Source organism: Electrophorus electricus, chromosome 12, assembly GCF_041902795.1.
Source record: "Electrophorus electricus isolate QZ-2024a chromosome 12, ASM4190279v1, whole genome shotgun sequence".
NCBI lineage: Eukaryota > Metazoa > Chordata > Actinopteri > Gymnotiformes > Gymnotidae > Electrophorus > Electrophorus electricus.
The window spans coordinates 22959470-22981526 of record NC_137508.1 but is presented as its reverse complement, the minus strand read 5'-3'; the positions used below and the strand labels follow the sequence as shown (position 1 = coordinate 22981526).

The 22057-nt window shown below is 43.9% G+C and overlaps 1 protein-coding gene across 2 annotated transcripts in view; it reads left to right on the top strand.

Moving 5' to 3' along the window:
• The window catches only part of mdga1 (MAM domain containing glycosylphosphatidylinositol anchor 1), a 167825-nt gene extending 157771 nt beyond the window's left edge, over positions 1-10054 (top strand). For both annotated transcript variants that reach the window (XM_081724940.1, XM_035531890.2), the window contains one exon: positions 8367-10054. In XM_081724940.1, coding sequence (XP_081581066.1) covers positions 8367-8464 — 98 coding nt within the window. In that variant the 3' untranslated portion in view covers positions 8465-10054. The remainder of the gene's footprint in view (positions 1-8366) is intronic.
• The last annotated feature ends 12003 nt before the right edge of the window (positions 10055-22057 follow it).

Sequence of the window (22057 nt, the reverse complement as noted above, 5' to 3'; positions counted from 1 at the left end):
CACGCCCCCACTTACGTTACTCAGGTAACCACACCCCCACTTACGTTACTCAGGTAACCACGCCCCTACTTACGTTACTCAAGTAACCACGCCCCTACTTAAGCTACTCACGTAACCACGCCTCCACTTACGTTACTCAGGTAACCACGCTCCCACTTACGTTACTCAGGTAACCACGCCCCTACTTAAGTTACTCAGGTAACCACGTCCCCACTGAAGTTACTCAGGTAACCACGCCTACACTTACGTTACTCAGGTAACCACACCCCTACTTACATTACTCAGGTAACCACACCTCCACTTACGTTACTCAGGTAACCACACCTCCACTTACATTACTCAGGTAACCACACCTCCACTTACGTTACTCAGGTAACCACACCTCCACTTACGTTACTCAGGTAACCACACCCCCACTTACGTTACTCAGGTAACCACACCTCCACTTATGTTACTCAGGTAACCACACCCCCACTTACATTACTCAGGGAATCACCCTATTGAGCTGAACCTTCCTTTTGAGCCTATGTGTGAGACATTAATACGTAAAGACATCTTCTGATGTGTTCCGAACCCCCCCCCCTCCAGCCGACCCGACCCCAAAGCTCTGACTTTGAATGAATATTTCATGCTTTACAGGGTGACTCCCTGCAGCAGGAAGACACTATATTTCAGCAGGGTTTTTTTTCTCTCTCTCTTGACTAAGTAAAGCTTAGTCTTTCTTTCAATTTTAACAAACAGACCTTATGTAGTGTAGTTTTAATTCCAGAGCCTTTCTGAGGGGGTATTCCTAACCTGTTTAAATGTTTACATCATTTTTAGATGAAACAATATGTTTATAGATTGTAAACACATATTTGGTGAAAAGTAGATATACGTGTCCCTGTAATTTGAGCACAAATGTGGCAAGAGACCATAGATATTTTAAATTGTAGTAGAAATGACAATTCGTGAAATATGAAACACATTAGCCACAGGGAAGCGTAATAAAGCTCGTCTTCAGATAGCCCCCCTGAAGGGCTGGTTGCAATTCTCACTGAAAACTAAAAAAATAAAATAAATCATCAGAAAGAAAGTCATAAAAATACACTGTGTAGCCCTTGGATGTGAAGCACATCACTGCTGCTAAGAGAATGTAAAAGTCTGTCTTTGGCAGCGGAGACAGCTCTTATTTGGGTGTGTTGCCCGGTAACAAGAGGACCACCTCTACTGAGCAGACATTGTCTGTAAAACACATTCCACACTCCACCTGCCAACATCGTGATACAGAGAGGAACAGGGAAATATGATCAGGAGCTGAATCAGCTAATTATCACCTTCACCACTTTTAAATCTACAAAAACTGTGTACAGCACTCGAGGGCGAACATTTCATTTCACCACTGGGGAGGACGATAAACAGAAAAACTTCTCATGAGCAGTTTGTGAAGGGGATAGCAAAGGAAACCCTTAAGACTACTATATAGTGGGCAGTTGATAGGTAAATAAATTAAGGGTTGTACCAGCATTCTAAAATGTCTTTTTTAATTAGTTTAATAGTAAATATAATAATAGTTTTTGCAGTGTTTCTTATCGGTAATCAGGATGTCTGTTCTGAGAACCAGTTATCCTGTATCATAAATACACGCCTGACATTTGTAACAAACCAATTCAGCTTGAAAAATGGTGGAAAATTCCACACCTTATCATTGAGGACTTTGGCCTCCCCAGGCCAGTTAATCTTCCAGATCTCCCATGACCATTGTATGTGCCATATGAGTGCCTTGACCACTGCGGTTGTCACGTTTATCATAGCTACGGTAGTTATGTTTACCATAGCTGTGGTTGTCACGTTTATCATAGCTACGGTAGTTATGTTTACCATAGCTGTGGTTGTCACGTTTATCATAGCTACGGTAGTTATGTTTACCATAGCTGTGGTTGTCACGTTTATCATAGCTACGGTAGTTATGTTTACCATAGCTGTGGTTGTCACGTTTATCATAGCTACGGTAGTTATGTTTACCATAGCTGTGGTTGTCACGTTTACTGTAGCTGTGTCCCTCTGCATCGGTGCTCATTAGTCAGCTAGGAAGATAAGCAGGGTTTTTCTTTCTCTCATAAAATTTGACTCCTCAAAAATGGCTGAGGAGGGACTGTTGAAAAACAGAGCAAAAAGGCGTAAGACTTTCACCTTGAGTGAGAGAATGAGGTTTCATTCGCTGCAGTTAAGCAGTTCAACTGTAGGGGAATTTGCTGTTGCATTTTCTTACTCCTACCCCAGTGATGGAAACGCGTGCGGATGAAGGTTTAATGCGTGGAAAACTTATCTGACTTCAAATTATAATTACTAATACGATTCATGAGTATATGAGTAACCAACTTGCTCCTTAATGTTAAAAGAGCTAGCTTTGTCGGAGGTTTACTGATCAGCAAGCCTAAAATATGGCTTAACCTAGTAAACATGTGCACTAGTTTGGATATTCTGTAGGGAAGTGGTCTCGTCAATCTCTTGAACTCTGCCTGGTTCCTCACTTTAATTAGTGAGTTCTTAAGGATATGAAGAGTTCTTCACGTGAGTTTAAGGTAACAGGGTTTATTCATAAAGTACAAGCGGATTAGATACACGTTACAGTTGCTTAGATGTTGTAATGAGTCAATACATGGTATAAATAACAGAAATGCAACAACATACTTCCTGAATGCTCCCTGACAGAGAAAGGAAGAGGAGAGAGAGTGAGAAAGAGTGAGGGAATGAGAGAGGGAGGATGGGGGACCGAAAGAAAACAGGAGAGCAAGGCCCAGGGAGAGATTCCTCCACACCTCCTCAGGGTTAATCACTCCTCAGTTAGCCATCCCCCCCCCCCCCCCCCCCCAAAACCCACCACTCCAACTCCACTCTCCAAAACGTTCTACCCCCAAGCCCAGACGTCCTTCGGTCTTATCTTGACCTGTGAAACAAGTTTGCCACTTCTGACCAATCAAAAGTAACCACCTAATGGTATCCCCCAGCACAGGAAGCATCCACAGGCTCTCACGGCCAGCGGTGGGACACTGATTCACAGTCCTGAATAAATATTGTCCATTTGTGGTGGGTGAGGGCCATGGTGACCATTGTGATTTTTATCGCCCTTATATCTGTGAGGGACCACAGATGTGCACAGCATTGGGAGGAGATGGAAACAAGACTTCATAGAACAGTTTGGCATGCGTGATGGCCTTTAGGCTTTCCTCTGAGAAGTTTGATTCGATCAAAAAAGTTTGAGATGAAAGCGTCGCTAAAGGCTCAAAAATCGTTTCTACCAGATCGCTAGGAAGGGGGTGGGGTGGGGGGAATGTATTGAAGCTTCTTTTCGTGTTAGCCTGCCAAAGTACACACACACACACACACACACACACACAGAGTGCTCCTCACTCCTTATTCAGAGACTTTAAAAACAAAGATGAAATGAGCCATAATTTTCACTTGGAGTTGCAGCTGTACCAATGACATCATTTACACAACTGAAGGCCATCGAGACATGAAGTGTGTTTTAATGTAGCCTAGGTCTAATATTTATGCTGGTAGATCTTTAGTTTGATATGATTTTAAAGGCTGGTGACCACTGCCCTAGACATATCTGCATGCACCAGGAGACGCAACTGCCCCAGCTGGCAGCCATGATGGCTCTATAAACCATGGTCATAACCTTTTTCACCCTTCACATCTTCTACCAGACATTTGGGAGTTTGAGGGTGTGTGTGTGTGTGTGTGTGTGTGTGTGTGTGTGGGTGGGTGGTCTGAGAGGCTGAGGGTGCCGTGCAGTATTCTCACTGTTCCTAGGATCACGCTCTTCTGGACTGAGATTGGTGCGGTCATTCCTGGGGTCTGTTGGACTCACTCCTCCAGTTTAGGGGTCACAGCCCCAAGCCCTCCCCCCCCCATCACCACTGATAACCTTTAACCTTCCGCATTCTCTCTGTTTCTTCTTTCAGTTGGTATTTCTCCAACATTCCCTATTCCTTCCTGCAGCGTACAGGACTACCTCATCTATTACCGCTGCAGTTTTCTGCATCTTATCCACTATCGCAGGGTCTGCTTGGTACTCCACTGCTTGTTTATCTGTCTGGATCTGGAGGTCCCACAGGATCTCGTTGTTCTCCACCACTCTCTGTCTGTGTGGTTCAGTCCACTGTCTCATATATTCCTATATATGATCCCTTATATATATTTATGTGTGTATGTGTGTGTGCTCGCGCGTGAAGGACCTTTGTCCGAAGCAGCCTGTTTCTCTGAAAACCTTGTGCTCTTTTCACTCTCTTTCTGTCTTTCTTTCTCTCTCTACCTCTCTGGAGAAGACTCCATGGAGTAACTGCAGTGCACCACAGTTAAAGATGGAAGGGTAGTACAATTTGCAGTGAAGTATACGCGCACACCCCAATTTGACGATCATTAACTCAATTCTGAGTGACAGTTTTGTAGGTTTGCGACGTTGATGACTGAAGAATTACCAAGGACACACACACATGCACACAATAAGGTCAAAGCTGTCATTATGTGTGGTGTCTCTCATGTTCTTAAAATCCTTTAGGATGTTAAGAACTCTGCAGCATGGGCCAGGCCTTATTGGAACAGCTGCACACAGAAGTGTGTTTGGGGTGGGGCAGCAGGTCCAGTGGTGGTAATGATCACCTTTTATTGCAGCAAGCTGAACTCCCTAAAGCCTGTAGTTACTGCCTCCATAAACCTTTACTTAAGGTGGCCTCTAGCTGTGTGCTTCTTCACGAACCATTACTGTGTTACCTTTGCAAACCCGTTAATGGCATCTTCCTCAGAGGCAGTTAAAAAAAGAGAGAGCAGGATCTGTGCTCTGCCCCATGCTGTCCTGAGAGAGAGAGAGAGAGAGAGAGAGAGAGAGAGAGAGAGAGAAAGAGAAAGAGAAAGAGAGAGAGATATTTAGAATTGTACTAAAGTACACAGAGTCTCCAGAGAAACAGAGCGTTTCAGACAGAAGTCCTTCATCAGCTGTGCAAGCAAAGTGCTTCTGAATTAGTAGTAGGAGGAACCAGTTTATATATGAAAACTTGATTTAAATATATATTTTGAATATAATTTTGACTATATCTACATCTCTTACTGCAGTACACTGCAGTTACTCACCTGGAAAGAAAATATGTATGTATGTATGTATGTATGTATGTATGTATGCATGTATGTATGTTTTCTTTGTTATTGTGTAGATTTTTCCTGTCCTACCACTTCAGCCAAACAAGGAGCTTTTAAGCATGGCTCTGCACCATCACCTGTGCAGTGTTTAGTGTTTAGTAGCTGATCTCAGTTTAGTGAAGGCACACCTGAGCCACAGACTGGTAACTGCTTTCAGTGGCTGCACACCTGACCCACGTGCTGGTAGCTGGTTTCAGTGCTGACACATCTGACCCACACAGAGGCTGTGTAGCAGAGAGATCTGCAGCCTGCACTTGGGGAAAACACATTGCTTGTACTGCTGGAGTAAGACGGCAAATTAATGATTCAGATCAATCATTTGGAAGGGTCATTCAGTCATAGAGCATTCTCCAGAGGTCAATGTTTTTGTGTGTGTCTGTGTGTGTCTGTGTGTGTGTGTGTGCATACATGTGCGTTTGTACAAGCACTAGAATAGTGGAGATGTTCTGTGCATGTGTGGGTATGTGAGTGTGTATGTCTCTTTGTGCGTGTGTGAGTGTACATGTCTCTTTCAATCTCTTTCCCATGAGGCTGTACTATGTTCTCTCCCAGGATACGCAGACCAAGTTCACACATTCATTAAATCCAGAAGACAAATCACCTGCTGCTTCTTTCTTCTCCCCTCTTCTCCTCTTTCTCCTCCCCTCCTCTCCTCTTTCTCCTCCTCTCCTCTCCTCTTTCTCCTCCCCTCCTCTCTCTCCCTCATTCATCTTTTCCTCCACAGAGTTTCTCCTCTACCTCCCCCCCCACACACACACACTGACGCACACCCATCACACATGGCCACGTTCCCTCTCTGGCAGTTTTGCAGGAGGAGTGATGGGTTCATGAGGAACCAAAGTGCAGTTCAGTGCAGTATATCCAGTAGGTTGGTCCTGCAGTGAGGCGCCTGGGAGGGTACAGAGACAGAGATGGAGTGCGCTGTGCTCCAAGGGCTTCAAACCTCAACAAGATGTTGATTTGCGTAAGATGATTTTATGCAAACTGACCCCATATTTGCTGTGCACTCAAAACATTTTTAGCATTTGAAACTCCATATTGGTCTTAAATATAGAAAAAGTACCAGCACAGATGCATGCATGCACCTCCCTCTCTCTCTCTCTCTCTCTCTCCCTCACAAAGACACACACACAAATACACACACGCACGCACACAGTCTTATAATTAGATGAAACCTCACTCTGCTAAAGAACGCTTGAATCACAAAGCCACTTTCCAAACTTCCTGCCTCTTTCTAGGGTCTTTGAGATGTTAGAACAGAAGCCATGGAGCTACTTCAGCTGCACTTTACTGGAGCGAAAGAACCGAGAGCCTGATTACAAAGCCATTGATTTACTGCCAGTACCTCCTTGGCATAAACGATATTGATCCTTTAAATATATAGCTACTCTTTATGTATTAAAACCATTTTGTTGGCAGCTTGCATGTATAATCTGTTCTTTGTTAGAGTGAGCGTATGTTTGTATGTGTGTGTGTCTGTCTGTGTGTGTGTGTCTCTTTGTGAAGGAGAGAGAGAAGGAGGTAGTGTGTGCGTGTGTGTGTGTACAGTGTAATCCCTAATTTGTATTACCTAACAACTACAGTAAACCCTACACGTTTCTGTGTCTGAAGAAACCTGCCTGAAATATGGATTGGAAATAACAAATAAATACTGTATGTTAGTCTGTTCTTCATTTTTCCCCAAATGTCGCGGAGAGCCACGGGCATTAAGGGAAGTCATTACTCATCATTACTACTGAAATCCGATGGCTTTTAATTGGTCTCCTACCAGCTCTTCACGCCCTTAAGATAATAGTTAGCCACGCTCACGGGCTGTAATTTATCAGCGCAATCCCCTCGCACGTCTGCTCAGTGGTGACACCAACCACAAACCATAATTTACAGTAATTATCTTCAAAGCCCCGATGGCTATCTCGGGCTCTCTGGACATCTGACACTCCAGCCAGCATCTTAAAACATCTATTTCTGCACATCCCACGTGTCTTGAGTTCCTCTTCTCTTCTCCCCTTCTCTCTTTAAGAAGAGTTAAAAAACTTCAAAGTCTGAGAGCTTCGTTATTACAAAGCTAAGAGAGGTTTTATTTATTTTATTTATTTATCTCCCCCCCCCCTTCCACCCACTTAAATAATAGATCGCCGTGTGTAATGCTGCTCTCGGCTAAGGCGTGTAGGAAAATGATGTCGTGAGATGGCGCCTGCACGCGCGTCAAATTGCCGCAGTGGGGCAGGCACCCGCCAGCAGCGGCAAGCAGACGCAGGGATGGTACCTGTTCAGATGCGCGCACGGAGTCTCTGTGTGTGAGGTGCAGCGGTGAAGGGTTTGGCTGGGGTGTGGTGGGTTTGGGTGGGGTGTGGTAGGGTGGAGGTAGGGTGGGACGGCGCGAATCGGGCCGTCAAGGGATGTGGTGCTAGGGATGTGAAGCTCCCTGAAGAAAAATAAAATATTTTGTTATTTTTGTAATTAAATATTAACATTATAACTTAGAGGTTTTAATTAAATATTAATCAGCATGATAATAAACCTACCCGTTTTGTTGTATTTGTAATGAAAAAAACAAATAAGTTTATTATCATCTCAATTGATAATACATAATTAGATGTATAAATTAGAATTGCCACAGCAAAAAAAAAGCAGTAATCTGCGCAAAGCTCTGCTAAGTGTGCATTTAGATGGTAAGCAAGAGCAAAGTGGAGGTCACGCACTTTAGAGAGCAATCATAGAGTTATTCACCTTCACAATGAGTCCGGCAAAAGCTAGGCTTGCTCAGCCTGGGGGGAAGATGATGTCAACAAAAACAAGACACCTGTTCTGACAGCAAAAAAACTTAGCACTTCAAGCAGTTAAATGTGCAAAGCAAAATGCATATCATAAAAATGTATCCCCCGGCAAAGCTCGGAGAGCAAGCTTTTCATTGGTTAAGATCAGAATGCAAGCTTCTCATTGGCTAAGGCCAGAGAACAAGCTTCTCTTTGGATAAGCTCGGAGAGCAAGCTTCTCATTAGTTAAGATCAGAAAGCAAGCTTCTCATTGGCTAAGATCAAAGTGCAAGCTTCTCATTGGCTAAGAACCAAAGCAACAAAGCCTCGCTGCCTCATCTTACAGCGGCCGCGATGTACCTGAATAGCAGGATGTGTGTGTAAAGGCTGTGTGTGTGAGTCCTGTCCTGTGTGTTTGTGTTGTAGATGTGCTTCCTGGATCAGCCTGGAGCCTTCACCCTGCAGCCCGGAGTGGTGTTCTCCTCAGCTCTTTGTGCCTATGCGGGCTGTTTCTCACAAGATGATGGCCGACGCTCTCGAAATTCCCCCGTCACGCCGCCTGCCTCCTGCGGCACTAACCAGCACTGCCCAGACGCGCCCCCACCACCCCGCTCTCACAGTTTCAGTTTCTTTTTATCTCTGCCTCTTCATATTTCACCCCGTTATCTCTGGCCACCCTGCCCCCGCACGGACCTTTTATCATTCTCAGCACTGCATCTGCCCCCGTTCCCCCCACACGGACCTTTGTTTCTATCATTGTCTTCTGTTCAAATTTAACCTCCTGGAAACTATTTGTGTGGCTTCTGTGACCTGCGAAAATGGCACCTTAACCGAAACCTTTTCCTCCGAACATTCCTCTAAACCCAGCCATGATTAATATTTGCAGCACATCAGTATATTTCTAGGTTTGTTGCCTTCTGCCCCTTCCGCAACCCTCTCGCCCCCCTTACTATGTTGCTGACACGCCAAAGTGTCAACTATGCTACCAAAGATGAAGGCGGAGCTTTGAACAAAGAAAAGGTGCGGAGCCTCCAAAAGCAACCCGTCTCTCCCTGCGGACTGACGCTGCACAAAATGTGAATTCCTGCAATGGCTGAGCTGAGTGCCAGGCCGAAAGTGTCGAGAAAAGCCAGGACGGACGAGATGGATGAGCAAGACGGGGTGCCCCTCGGGCTGAGTCACGGCCAGCAGTGAGCGATTTTGACAAACCACGTGGAATCGAGTCTGTACATTTACATGTATATGATAACTAGCATAAACATCAACAACAGAACACAGATGGACAGCAACTTTTTGAACTGTTATTGAGTCGAACTAAAGAAGCACAAATTTATATGCTTTTTTGTAATAATTTTGGTTTCCCTGTGTAGTGTTTTGTTCATCTACAAATTTGCTGTATGCCTTGTCATTTGGCTTTGTGAGAAACAAGGATTCCTGTCTTGCTGCTAATATATCAATTTAGTGGAGTGGTGCTTGGATTTTGTATCAGTGGGTAGTCAGTGAAGTCAGCCATGCCTACCCTTTTCCCATCGGCTCCTGGATCTGTACGCGATCGCAGATCTGTATGCACCGGATCTGATCGAACAGTGAGAACGACTGTCCATCTTGCCCAGGTCTTGAACCACATGGCACTTCAGATGAGTTTCAGTGTGTATATCAGCACTGGCAGGTTGCTAATTAAAGGACATTGGAATTGACATACCTCCTTTTCAAAAATGGAGGGGCATGAAATCCATAAAGACTCGGAGCTGGACGACTGAAGTTCGTTGCGGAGGAGGTAAGGTCTGTGCCCTTTGAGACTGAGCTGATCTGCTGATCCTCTGGCGTGGAGGCAGTCTGTGGACACAAGTTTTAAAAGTGTACCCAAGCTCTCATAGGGGGGGCCAATAATGAATGTCACGTACAGAATTCACACGTCATCAGCTGTGGGGTGTACGTCTTAAAAATCAAGTGGACCACACTGAGTGGACTGAGTGGAAAAAGAAGAAGTGCATATTTTTTGGCACAAGTTGACCAAGCAAAACACCATCTTTCAGTTAAATGTTCTCAAGAAGTAATAACAAGCACCAACTTTTCATTTAAAGCAATATGGTATAATATTGATTTAAAGCATTCGTCACTTAGTCATCAACAAAGTTTATAGTTTGAGCAAACTGTATCATAAGCTTATTCAGACAACATCTCACTGTTTCAGACCATGAGCAATGTGAGCCATTTCTTCTGAAATGTCTAAATGTTAGGACCAAGCTCCCAGAGGGTATATCAGGGCTCTCTCTTAGGTCCCCTGTGGAATAGATGGTGTTTATCACATGATCCATCTAAATACCATAAACACTGACTTTTGCAGAGTGTAAGGAGCACAAACACGTGTGCCTCTGTTGGAGTATCCGCATCATGTGTGGACTGGTCATTTTAAAGCTAGATATTATCACGCAAATTTGCTTTGACCCAGTATTGCAGACATCCTCTGTTGTCCTCATCCAACATGCAATGTTTTAACCCCCCAGGGCTCTCTCGTGAGACTTTGACCCCTGAGACTTTGACCCATCCTTGACCCCTGCTTGTAAAATTCGCTTGCACACATTTAACCACTTCATATTTATCTTATGATGCAATATAGCTTGTGTCTGCTGCCATCGGCGATCAGTGTTGACTTGTATCCCAGGTCATAGCGTAGGTCCATAGCAGGAGCCGAGCTCTCTGAACTACCCCGTTGCCGGTGGTCCCATGGGCTGGACACGCCTCTGTCTTCAGCCTTGTCAAAGCTGTGTGTTAATGTCATTGCTAACTCTGCATTTGCAGTCTCTACAGCACATGTAATCACCATTTATCATAATCAAAGTTAAGACACCAAAAGACTTCCAGAACGCAATAGTTGAATTAAGGAGAGGAAACACAGTGACATGTGCCACTGAACTAAATGTAATATTAGTTCATTCATGTCACAACTAAATACTGTATTTGTTCTCTTATTATATTCATTTCTACATTCACTTTTCATGTCAATATCACCTATTAGTGTTCTTTTTTTTTTTTTTTTACATATCTTGCATCTTATGAACAGTGCAAACAACATACCTGTACCCAGTGACATCCAGACATTAACACCCATTTGAACTATAACAGTAGGTGCTAACACTGGTGATAAAGTAAGATGAACTGTTTACCCATGTTCACACTTGTTCGCCCGTGTTTGCCCGTGTTCACCCATGCTCACCTGTGTTCGCCTGTGCTCACCTGTGTTCGCCTGTGCATGTACAGGTAAAGTGATAAATGTATAAATCCTGTTGATCCTAAAATATCTTACATACAGCATAGTTAGGCAAATTCATACCATATATCTGTTCATTAATGCACTATTGTGATACGTTTCTATGTGAACAGAGAGTCACTGCACAATGTATGCCCCCAAGGATATGTAGTGTCTCTGGAATTTGTCTCAATGCCTGCGTGTGTGTGAGGGAGAAAGAGAGAGAGAGAGAGTGATGGGGTAGCCATCCTACTGATGAATTAAAATAATGGTTATGAGAACGTCTGTGACCCAGAGTTGTAGAAGTGTGAGTGAGCTAGTGGGTGGGGATGGTGTGTGTAGTGAGACAGTATCTCATACCCTTGGTGTGCTCAGCTAATGGCATTAACCTCGTGTTCTGCTCTATTCTCCATAACACTCCAGACCCCCCCCCCCACCCCATCCTGGTCTCCGCCCCCGTGCTACTGAAGCCTGTCTCATTGCTATAGTAGTGCAAGCCGAGGTCAGTTACTCTGCTTTGTCAGATGAATGGACACTCATTTGCCCCAAATGGCCATTAGATGAACTATGGAAAACAAGCCAGGGTATGAAAATGAATGAAACCTTGTTCTTATCACCACATCCCAGCCCCACCTCACCTGCGCGCACACACACACACGCACGCACGCACGCACACACACACACACACACACACACGCGCACGCACGTGCAGTCCATGGCCAACAGCCTTCAAATGACGTGATGATCACATTTATTTCAGCTTTGGCGTCTCAGACACAGTCATGAGTGATACAACACCAACTGATGTAAGCCTGGTTTCCCAAGAGCATGACAGTATCAGGACAGGTGCCCAAACCGATGGTAGCCATGTTACTTAACAACAGAATCCCTTCTTTTGACGCAGTTGTAAAGCTCACCATGCATGTGACATGCACTCTGTGATTTTAGTCTCTCACGTCAATCGTCTTGTTTGATCACCGATTATGACGTAAATTAATTTTGGGGCATTTTGCCTGGAGCCTGCTTGCTCCGCGAACTCTGGCATTCTGACTGTTGTGATCATTCATGCCGTCAGCCGTGACTGATTCTACATGTTAAACGGGCTTGTACTTTCAATAAAGGACTTTCTGTGAACAATAAATCAGTCCTACTTCAGAAAATCTGTTGCATGACATCAGTACCAACGCACGTCCCTGTTTGGAAGGTAAATTCTCAGAAACGAAACATATCTCTTCATTAGAACGCGATACCTGGCTTAGTAGTTTTTGCTTTCATCGCATTTTGGCGAAGAGGTTTTTCTTGCAAGTGCCCTGTCTGCAGCAGTCATAGGTTGTTATCGTAGAGCAGGAATTAAAATTACCTGCAAGTGAAACACGCTAAAACACGTTTTAAATTAACACCCAAAGGTCAGCCTTTCTCTCTTCTGTCTCGGTGTGGCGTGGCACTGCACGTACGGTTCGCGGCGCTGGCAGACAGGGTTCATTACGTGGCTGTAGTGCACTGCTGGAGAAGTGAGTCGTGATCCCTTGTCCTCGTCGGCCCAGAGCAGATCAGTGGAATCTTTTGGTCTTTCCCTTAAACCCGTGCGAAGGGGAACCATGAGCACTGAGGCCGATCCATGTCACCTTAAATTAATTTGGTCAGGCTGTGTGTTGTGTGCAAAGACTACAGAGAGGATTGATTGATGTTCTTTGATGTTCTTTGATGTTTGATTTGTTTGTTTCATTCGTTTTGTTTGTTTTCTTTTTTTGTGCCCCCCCACAATGTACCGGTGCACAAGTCAGAAGAAAAGCTTGTGGTGCTGGATGTTATATATTCTCTGTCATGTAATGAAATATTTTAGAGGAAAAGTATATTTGAAATATGACTTCAAAATATAAATAAATAATCAGGAAAAAAAACTGTTTATCTTTGTCATTCTTTGTAAGCATTGTGCTCCTATAAGGCTGGGAATCCTGTAAGGCTGGGAATCCTGTAAGGCTCAGGATCCTGTTAGGCTGGGAATCCTTCAAGGCTCTGGATCCTGTAAGGCTGGGAATCTTGAAAGGCTCTGGATCCTGTTAGGCTAGGAATCCTGTAAGGCTGGGAATCCTGTAAGGCTCTGGATCCTGTTAGGCTGGGAATCCTGTAAGGCTTTGGATCCTGTAAGGCTGGGAATCCTGTAAGGCTCTGGATCCTGTAAGGCTGGGGATCCTGTAAGGCTCAGAGACTTAAAAGGCTGTAACTTGTTCCCTGAATCCACATCCACTCCTATTCTCTCAAATCGGCTCCGATAGTCTGCAACACAAGTGAAGTGCACTGTTTTCACAGGCTAAAGCTCCTGTTAAAAAAAAAAAAAGAAACTGAGATGAATCCGCAGACACAGGAGGCCTGAGTGTCACGCTGCATTTGCTAATGACTGCCTCCTTCACACTCTGTTCTGAGATGATTAACACCGACTTTGGAAACAAGCTCCAATTCCAGCAATTAGCAAAGGAAAATCATTACTGAAATTGCAGCTCTGACATTTGTGCATCGCACACTGTTGTGTGTTCCCTGTCCTCTGTGAGGTACTTTCTCTGCCAGACCGCTAGAGTTTAACACCTTTGGCTTTGCAAAACAAACAGCAAAGCTGCCCCGTGTGATATGGGTCCAGCGTCTCTGTAGGCAAGCTGCCCTACTGCCATTCCTGCTGCCATTCCTGCTGCCATTCCTATTCCAGTTTGTCACTGTCAGGGAATTGCTTGCTATAGTCCTGCTGTCAGCTTCCTGAGTACTGAGTGTCGGAGCTTTTTCTGAAGATTTTGATCTCTTCCACTTATGTTTCAGCTTACAGTCTGGGTCAGGCGTTCACTCCTGGATAAGGAAGTCATTAATAAACAAGCCAACCAGGGCCGACCAAAAGAGGCTTGAGATCTCCAGAGTGGGTCACGAGATTGAGTGCTTTGGTCAACAAACAAGCTTTATGTTTGGAAAAGGGGGATTTGACAGTGTCGTCCCTGAGCTAAGCTGATTACTTTCACGTGAGGCCATTCGCAACCTGGCACTCCGACTAGGCTTTTTTGCAAAGCTTTGGCAAATTCCCTCCGACTTTTACATCTGATGCTTTTCCATGATCAAATGTGTATAATCACAATCACAAACATACTTAATGAATGTCAGTGGTTTACACCAACAAAATTGATGACCGATGTCCCTTCCTGTAGACCACCACACCTTTAAAACTATTTTTACATTTCCCTTAATGGATGTTCTCTTGTGGGATGGATCTCGGACACATGCGCACCTCGGGACAAAACTAGGGCCTCTAGAAAGCTGGACTAGACATTATTTTTTTCATTTTTAAAAATTAATTTTTCTCTTAAAATTATTATTGTGGTGACCATTGTTGGCCAGAGGAGGATGGGCCCCTCTTTGAGTCTTGGTTCCTCTTAAGGTTTCTTCCTCTTGCTTTAGGGAGTTTTTCCTTGCCACTGTCGCCCTTGGCTTGCTCACTGGGGGCTTGGACTCAAATATTTGTAAAGCTGCTTTGTGACAGCGGCTGTTGTAAAAAGCACTATATAAATACATTTTGATTTGATTTGAATTGACTACACAGCTGCTTATGGGTCATTACACCGTGAGCAGGCATTCGCTGCACTGGCGTACGTTGTATCTGACACAGAGCGGGGACTCTGAAGTTGAAGTGCGATCTGTAAGCTTTAATGCTTGGGTATGTGTGCACAAATCATGTAAACTGTTAAAGGACTAGCAAAAGGTTTAGTGTCACGTTTGGAGTCATGGTGAAGTTTAGAGTCATGTTGAAGAGTTATGTCTGGCTCTGAGGTTTCACAGCATAAGGAAGCAAAAAAAAAAAAAAAAGAAAGAAAAGAAAAGCCAACGTTATACTGAAAAATCAGAATAAAAAAAAAAAAAGACACAATCCAGTAACACCAATAATGTGACCGCTGGATTAATTCCACCATTCTGAAGTGTATAGATTTTATTGGCTTTTAAAATTGTTTTCTTATCAAAGGTTGTATATCACTGTCATGCCTCCTCCCTGCTCATCAACCCTGGAATCCGTTTCTCATCAACCCCCTTCCCGCCAGGTGAAGGCCAGGGAAGCTGCATCCATCCTCTACCTACATCGCCATCCCTGGCTTTCTAACTGCGTGCACCTGTTTCCCATCCCGTGTATTTATGTTTCTCTCATCCTCGTCGTCTTTGCGACGTATTGCCCCGGTTTCTCTATTCAGCATTTTCTCATGTTTTGGACTTTCCTTGTACTTTGCGTTTCTGAATATGCCCTAATTTTACTTTAGCCTGTGTTCCTGCCCTTCTTCACGTTTCATGACCGTGTCTGGATTGCCCTGATTCAAACAGACGTCCCAGGATTTGATCTGCACGCACCTGCCTCATCCTGGCACATTACAGTCACGGCTTCTGTCTTTTAAGCAGCAACCTTCTTGCTGTTGATATACATTTATTTACACCATTCTTACCAGTTGCTATGATTTTGTCCTGTTTTCTGAAGTTCAGTGCGCTCGGTAATCGGCTAGGAAAGACCGCAAAGAATCATCATTCAGAAGAAGATGGACTACTCTCTCCTGGGAGGTTACGGAATGCCTCGTGGCCTGTCCTCTACATCAGAGAAAGCTTGCGTGTGGAACATTAGCCCCCTTGTTTTAAAACCCACCCCTCGATGTTCCCTCTCAGGCCAAGCACTGAGCAGGGAGAAAGCATGAAGATCTCTGATGAAGGCTTTGCTGCTAGCCTGAACCTCGAGCTAGCCTCCTCCTCAGGGCTCACTCATATTCTCTCTGCTCTCTCTGCTTTTATCTCCGGAATCTCGGGGAAAAAAAATAGTCAGCTGTGTGAACCCAGCGTTCCGATGGACAACCCTGCCTCTGTTTACAGCCGGAACGGAGAGCCGGTCCAACAGCTGTGTGACTGCAGGTGATGCCCACTTAGATACGGCGCTAATTAGGGTTCCACTGTTCTGCTCGACTGCGTTGTGATTGAAAACTTTAATTAACAATTTATCACGATGCTCTCAGACAACTGTCATGAACACAATATCTGTTTCAGCAGTAATGTTTTTGGAGGTCTGGTTATAGTCATGGCTGATCACACCTCCATCTGTCAATCGGATTTGCCCAGACTGGGCTGTAGTGAGAGACATACACACGATAATAACGATTTACTGCATGCCGGTCCTATAAACATGTGTTTATGCACAATATGTTATATGTTGAATGCACAACATGTATCAGACTTGGCGGTAATGTTGCACATTTGCTAACTAATCGTGAAGATCAGTTTCTGTTAGGTGATTTTTGCTGCTGGTGGTGAACAGTGTGTCACAGCTTATTACAGGGCTTGCATACTGTGAAAAAAAATGACACACTTCCCGACGTGATTCCCGACATGACTTTGATTTCCCTTCACTTCACTGAAAACCTTGTTAACCTGTGAGTGCCACGTTGATTTTGATTTTCTTTTTTTTTTTTTTTTTTATCGACACAATTTAACTCGATAACCATGTTTTATTCCTGCTCAAAATGCAGGCTGTCCTGCGAGCTGTCTAACTAGCTAGTGCCTGTGGCTCCACTGAGGTTCTAAACATTTTCCCCTGTGTAGTATATTTCATCACTTTCACCGCATGTTCGGCTGACGTTGTCACTGAAGATCCTGCCTAGTTAAATTACCAACAGGAGAGTAGACAACAAAATTGTACTACCAGTGTAATACATAACTGGGTTCTCTAAGCATATTTCTATCAGGTGTAATATTCTTCTCCACTCTTGTTTATTATTTGAATTATATACATCGTCCATAATTCCAGTCAAATATAAGATATTTTATTGGTATTTGGTATTGATATTTAATTTAAATATTAAGCAGTCCATGGAAACTCAGTAAATATGAATAAAATGTAACTTCATAGGTGAATTAAAGTGAGCATCAATGCTAAAGCTAAACGTGGATGAATCCATCATATTTAAATATGAACTGAAACAAAGTATCATTGTTAACAGCGCATTTGACATGCTGGGAACCTATGTGCCTATAATTCTCGTTACTGTTGAAATAAGTTGAAAGGCTTTTGTTCCGATTTAAATCTGTTTCCGTGTATGTATAAATTATGTATAAATTAATCAATGGATTAATTTCCTGTCCCAGCTCCCTGCTTTCCATATGGCTGCAGAGATGCTGAGTGGTACGTGTGTGGTACTTGTGTGCTAAAGCTGGGAATGGACCACGTCTGATAATGGACCGCATCTGATCTGTGGTACTTGTGTGCTAAAACTGGGAATGGACTACATCTGATAATGGACCGCATCTGATCTGTGGTATGTGTGTGCTAAAACTGGGAATGGCCCACGTCTGATAATGGACCGCATCTGATCTGTGGTATGTGTTTGCTAAAACTAGGAATGGACCACGTCTGATAATGGACCGCATCTGATCTGTGGTACGTGTGCTGAGGTTGAGAATGGACCACGTCTGCTAATGGACCACATCTGATCTGTGGTATGTGTGTGCTGAGGTTGAGAATGGACCATGTCTGATAACTGAACACATCTGATCTGTGGTACATGTGTGCTGAGGTTGAGAATGGACCATGTCTGATAATGGACCACATCTGATCTGTGGTGTACTGAAGCTGAGTTCTGTCACTAGCACAGAGGTCAGTGTCTCTGCTTTTTAGATGTACAAATCGAAGAGTGCAGCTAACCTGGTCAGCTGTGAAGGCAGCGTAATGTAAATGGCTTTGCTGTATGAATAAGCCCATTTAGGCATCTCTACATTAAAGATGAATTTAAAGGTAAAAGCCTTTTTATTCATAGTATAGAAACCAATAGTGTAGGGGCTATGTCAGTGCCTAAACCTGCTTTATATGTTTAAAGAAGGCCTGCATGCATACATGCTCTTTAAAATACGCTTTGAAAATGTAATTCTCTTTTATTGTACAAGATGAAAACATTCATTTTGCTAAATTGAACAGAGAGCGCTATAATGATTCCATTAGGTCTGCATTTCATCAGTAGAGTCACAACTCTGACATTCCATTTATCATTCTCAAAGTTTGCGATGTCTGCAGATATGAGTGTAATAAATGTTTGTCAGGTAAAGACGTTTGCATTTGCCTTCTCAGAGCAGTTCTAGTAAGATGATACAGCAAACGCAAAATCAACAATGAACTTTAAGTTGATCAGAGATAAAAAGAGGAACGCTATAAACATCACAGCGCAATAGCGTATCTTCATGAATGATTTTAGCATTTCAATGTTGAATGATAAATGAGGATATCCAAAATATTCACAAGAACGCAAAACAAATAAACAGTTAGACAGATTAGACATTACTCTGACCCAGTTCTGTATCTACAGATCTTTGAAATGGATGCGAAAACTCACTACTTAACTAAAATCTTAGAACTGCTGTTTTTATTCATACCCCCCCCCCACCCCTTAAATGCCATAATGTCCACAAATTCTATTAGATTTTTTAAAGGGAAAACCCTTGACTTTGCTGAGTTGTTGAAATTTCAAATTGTGGCCTGTTCAGTGAGTTCCTAATTAAAACTGTATTAAATCTCCATGTGTTACATATCAAAATATTTCATTGTCTTACAGTTTTAAAGGGACATGTTCCTTAGTGTATCTTCCATCTGCACAACATATAGTTTTTTTTCAGTTTACTCTGCAATGTCTCTTTTTCTTCCACCCCCCGATGTGTTTTCTTCTCCTTTCCGTGTCTGTGCAGGCTAGTGTCAAGGTTTGGAGTCTGCACTTCTCCGGCTTTGTTAGGCGATTTACTCCTGTATACACACACACTCAGGTCTGCCTCACATCTCAAACTCCCACACGACCCCATAAACCCGCGGACGCGGATTCCGGTGCAGCTCGATCTCGGCAGCGTACACGTAGCAGAGCCCGGTTAGGCCCATCCTGCCACAATGAGGCCCTAAACTGAAGAAGAATTGAGTTTTTAACGAGGCTCCAGAGCGCCAGTTAGCATCGGCATGCTACTTTACAAACGCGGCCATCAAACCCTTCCATAGCCAACTTGCCCATTTAGATTGGCCTCTCTTCTCTGTTGAAAAGAACTTCGCGCACAGGAGAAGTCAGAGATTAATCTCACTACAGTGTCCTTCACTGTTGTTCACCGAGTTACATTTCTATTCGGAGATAAGTGAGATTTTTTTCAGCATTCTGCATGATGCTTTGCTAGTTTTTCTTCTGCCCAATACATTGTTAATGTTTTGTATTCGCTAACATCATTCACGCGTCTTTCATTTTTTGGTGAAGCAATTGCACGAGGCCTAGGGTACTAGTGATTGATCATGTTGACTGCACTGAGAAATCAACCCTTGGAATCGTGCACAGGAGCGATAGCTGAAGCCTCCGACATCTAGAGTGCTGACAGCTGATGAGCTGAAGCGCTGTTCTGCACCTCAATCCTGCGGTTTTCCAGAAGTGGGATGCTGCTCCCCCCCCCCGCACACCTCGGAACTTTAATTTACTCCACTATCATTACATCCGCCTGCGTGCTCCACAGTCCATTATTGAGTGTTCTTTCTTTCTCTGCTTCTGTAGCTCTAGCAATTCTCATGTAAAATGCATTACATTTCTGGATAGACCTTTTTCTGTGGAAGCCCTTCATACATACGCGCAAAAACCATTCACAGGCCACAATATCATTTTATGGAACTTATACTCGGGTCTGTCCCTTGCGCAACCGAACCCTTGTAAAACCGATGGGCGCATCGCTGTGGTTACGACAGCTGCGCTGTGACTCTGCTCGCACAAATGCGGGTCAATGTGTCAGTCCATTAGAGCTGGAAGAGAGGAAGCTGGTGTGGAGGACCGAAGCAGCCTATTAAGAGGGCGCTGCGATTGGACCAAACACTCTTACACCCTGTACCTGTTGCCCCGGATGCTGCATAACCCAGTGAGGGGTGGGACGTGTGCGGTGGAGATGGCATGCGATGCTTGGTGACATGGGTCGGATCATCGCAGTGCTCAGACAGCACTGAGGCAGAGGATGCATTAAAGCTCGTGTTAAGGTTGGTTAGCTTGAGCTAGTGCTGGTATTCGCGCTAGTGTGAAACTTTGTTCCCCGCGACTAACAAACACGCACCTTTTCCTGAACTGAACACCAACACCTTGCGTGCTTCTCTGCTTTAGCGTTTTTCCCGGGTAATCCGGTGACCGGTTACCGTGGCGATCTTCCGTAAGCGTTCTTCCGTCCGCAGGTGGGCCAGAGGGGCATATGGGTAAGCGCCTTCCTCCGCCGCCCGTGGGAGCGCAAGGCATTGGGAAACAGGAAAAAGAGTCACGTGTGCCATCACGTCCTTGTGGTTAAAGAGAGACAGACCTGGAGAGTGAAAAGGAGAGAGGGAAGGTAAAAAATTAAAAAAAAACAAAACCCTTCCTCTTTAATTTGCAGCCTCTCTGAAACAAAAGCAAGACTTAATGAATTGGAAATGGTTTTATTCACTAGAGGACATAGAACTCAAAACAGAGGAGCGCAGAACTGCGCGATGTGGAAATTGCTTTCAGCGCGTCCAACGCAGCATGCTAGCGTTTGAGTGTAAATGAGATCTCGGACGTGAGCTGCCTAAAATTCTGCTAAGCCGCCAACTCCCCGGGTCTCCGTCTACAAATCGAGGGAACGAGGAAAGAGCGAAACTGGTCTCCCAAGCTGACCCTGCACACTGGCAGGTAGACTTCCTTATTAAAGTGAATTCACATGTTTGAAGCAATCCTCTCAGCCTGTCCAGATGTCGAACGGTTATGAAGGACTTCTGAAAGTAGAGATCTACACCATTAATTAAACTTTGGATTTCCCCTCAAAAGACAGCCCATGGGGCTGTGGAACAACCTTCCACCTGTAGTCCAGGTGCACGCTGATGTAGAGATGATTCATTATAGAAATAGCGGTTAACATGAGGGATATGGAAAACAGTAGCAGAAATCGCACCCTGACTGTGAGAAGGTCACAGAGACCAAGGGGAAAGCATGACCAAAAAAAGCTAATTTGACATTTAGCTTTTAGCCTGAATTTAGCCTGAAATTTAGAAATATGATTAGGTCCATTGTTCATTGTGTTCAGTGTTATTTTAATTATGTCATTTAATGCCTTGCTAGGATTTTGTTTAATAGTGATTGCTTCCTCAGGGAAGCTCCACCCCAGGAGTCTCCACACTGCTTCTGATTGGTCCTCTCCCACCTTGACTCCACCCATGCAGCACCCAGTTATGATTACCTGCACCTGTTTCCAGCCAATTAATTAAGTAGGACTTGTGCATAAACAGTTCTGTTTGTTTTAATTAGTTGTAAAGTGTTACATGTGTCCTGTGAGTCCTGGGAATCGTGTCTGACGCTGACTCCTATGTATTGCACTTCGTGGTCCTTGTTATGTTCTACCTATGATTACTTAGTCTGTCTGTTATGTGGCTAACTGGCTCTCGTGAAGAATGTAACCTCCTCATACCAACATTCATTTATTTTTCCCCATTGTTACAAATATCAATATAATATATATATATATATATATATATATATATATGTATATATGTATATATGTATATATATCAATATAAAAATACAAGGTGGGAAATTGGACTACAATATACAAATATCGGGTGTGAGATTGGACCGCGATACTATCTGACACCTTACACATGGAGATGAAGCTATGAAGCATGCACTTTAGGTTGAGGGAACTGTGTGGCCACACTGAAGAACAACAACGAAAACATTCCGGGAGTTACGAGGTACTTGCACGATTCAGTTCTGTGGGTTCATCTAATCGCTTGTGAATCCCAATGAGGGGAGGGAAAAGAACAGCATGCTACCTCTGTCCTGATGCGGCGTCAGATGCGTCCTGCACCTGC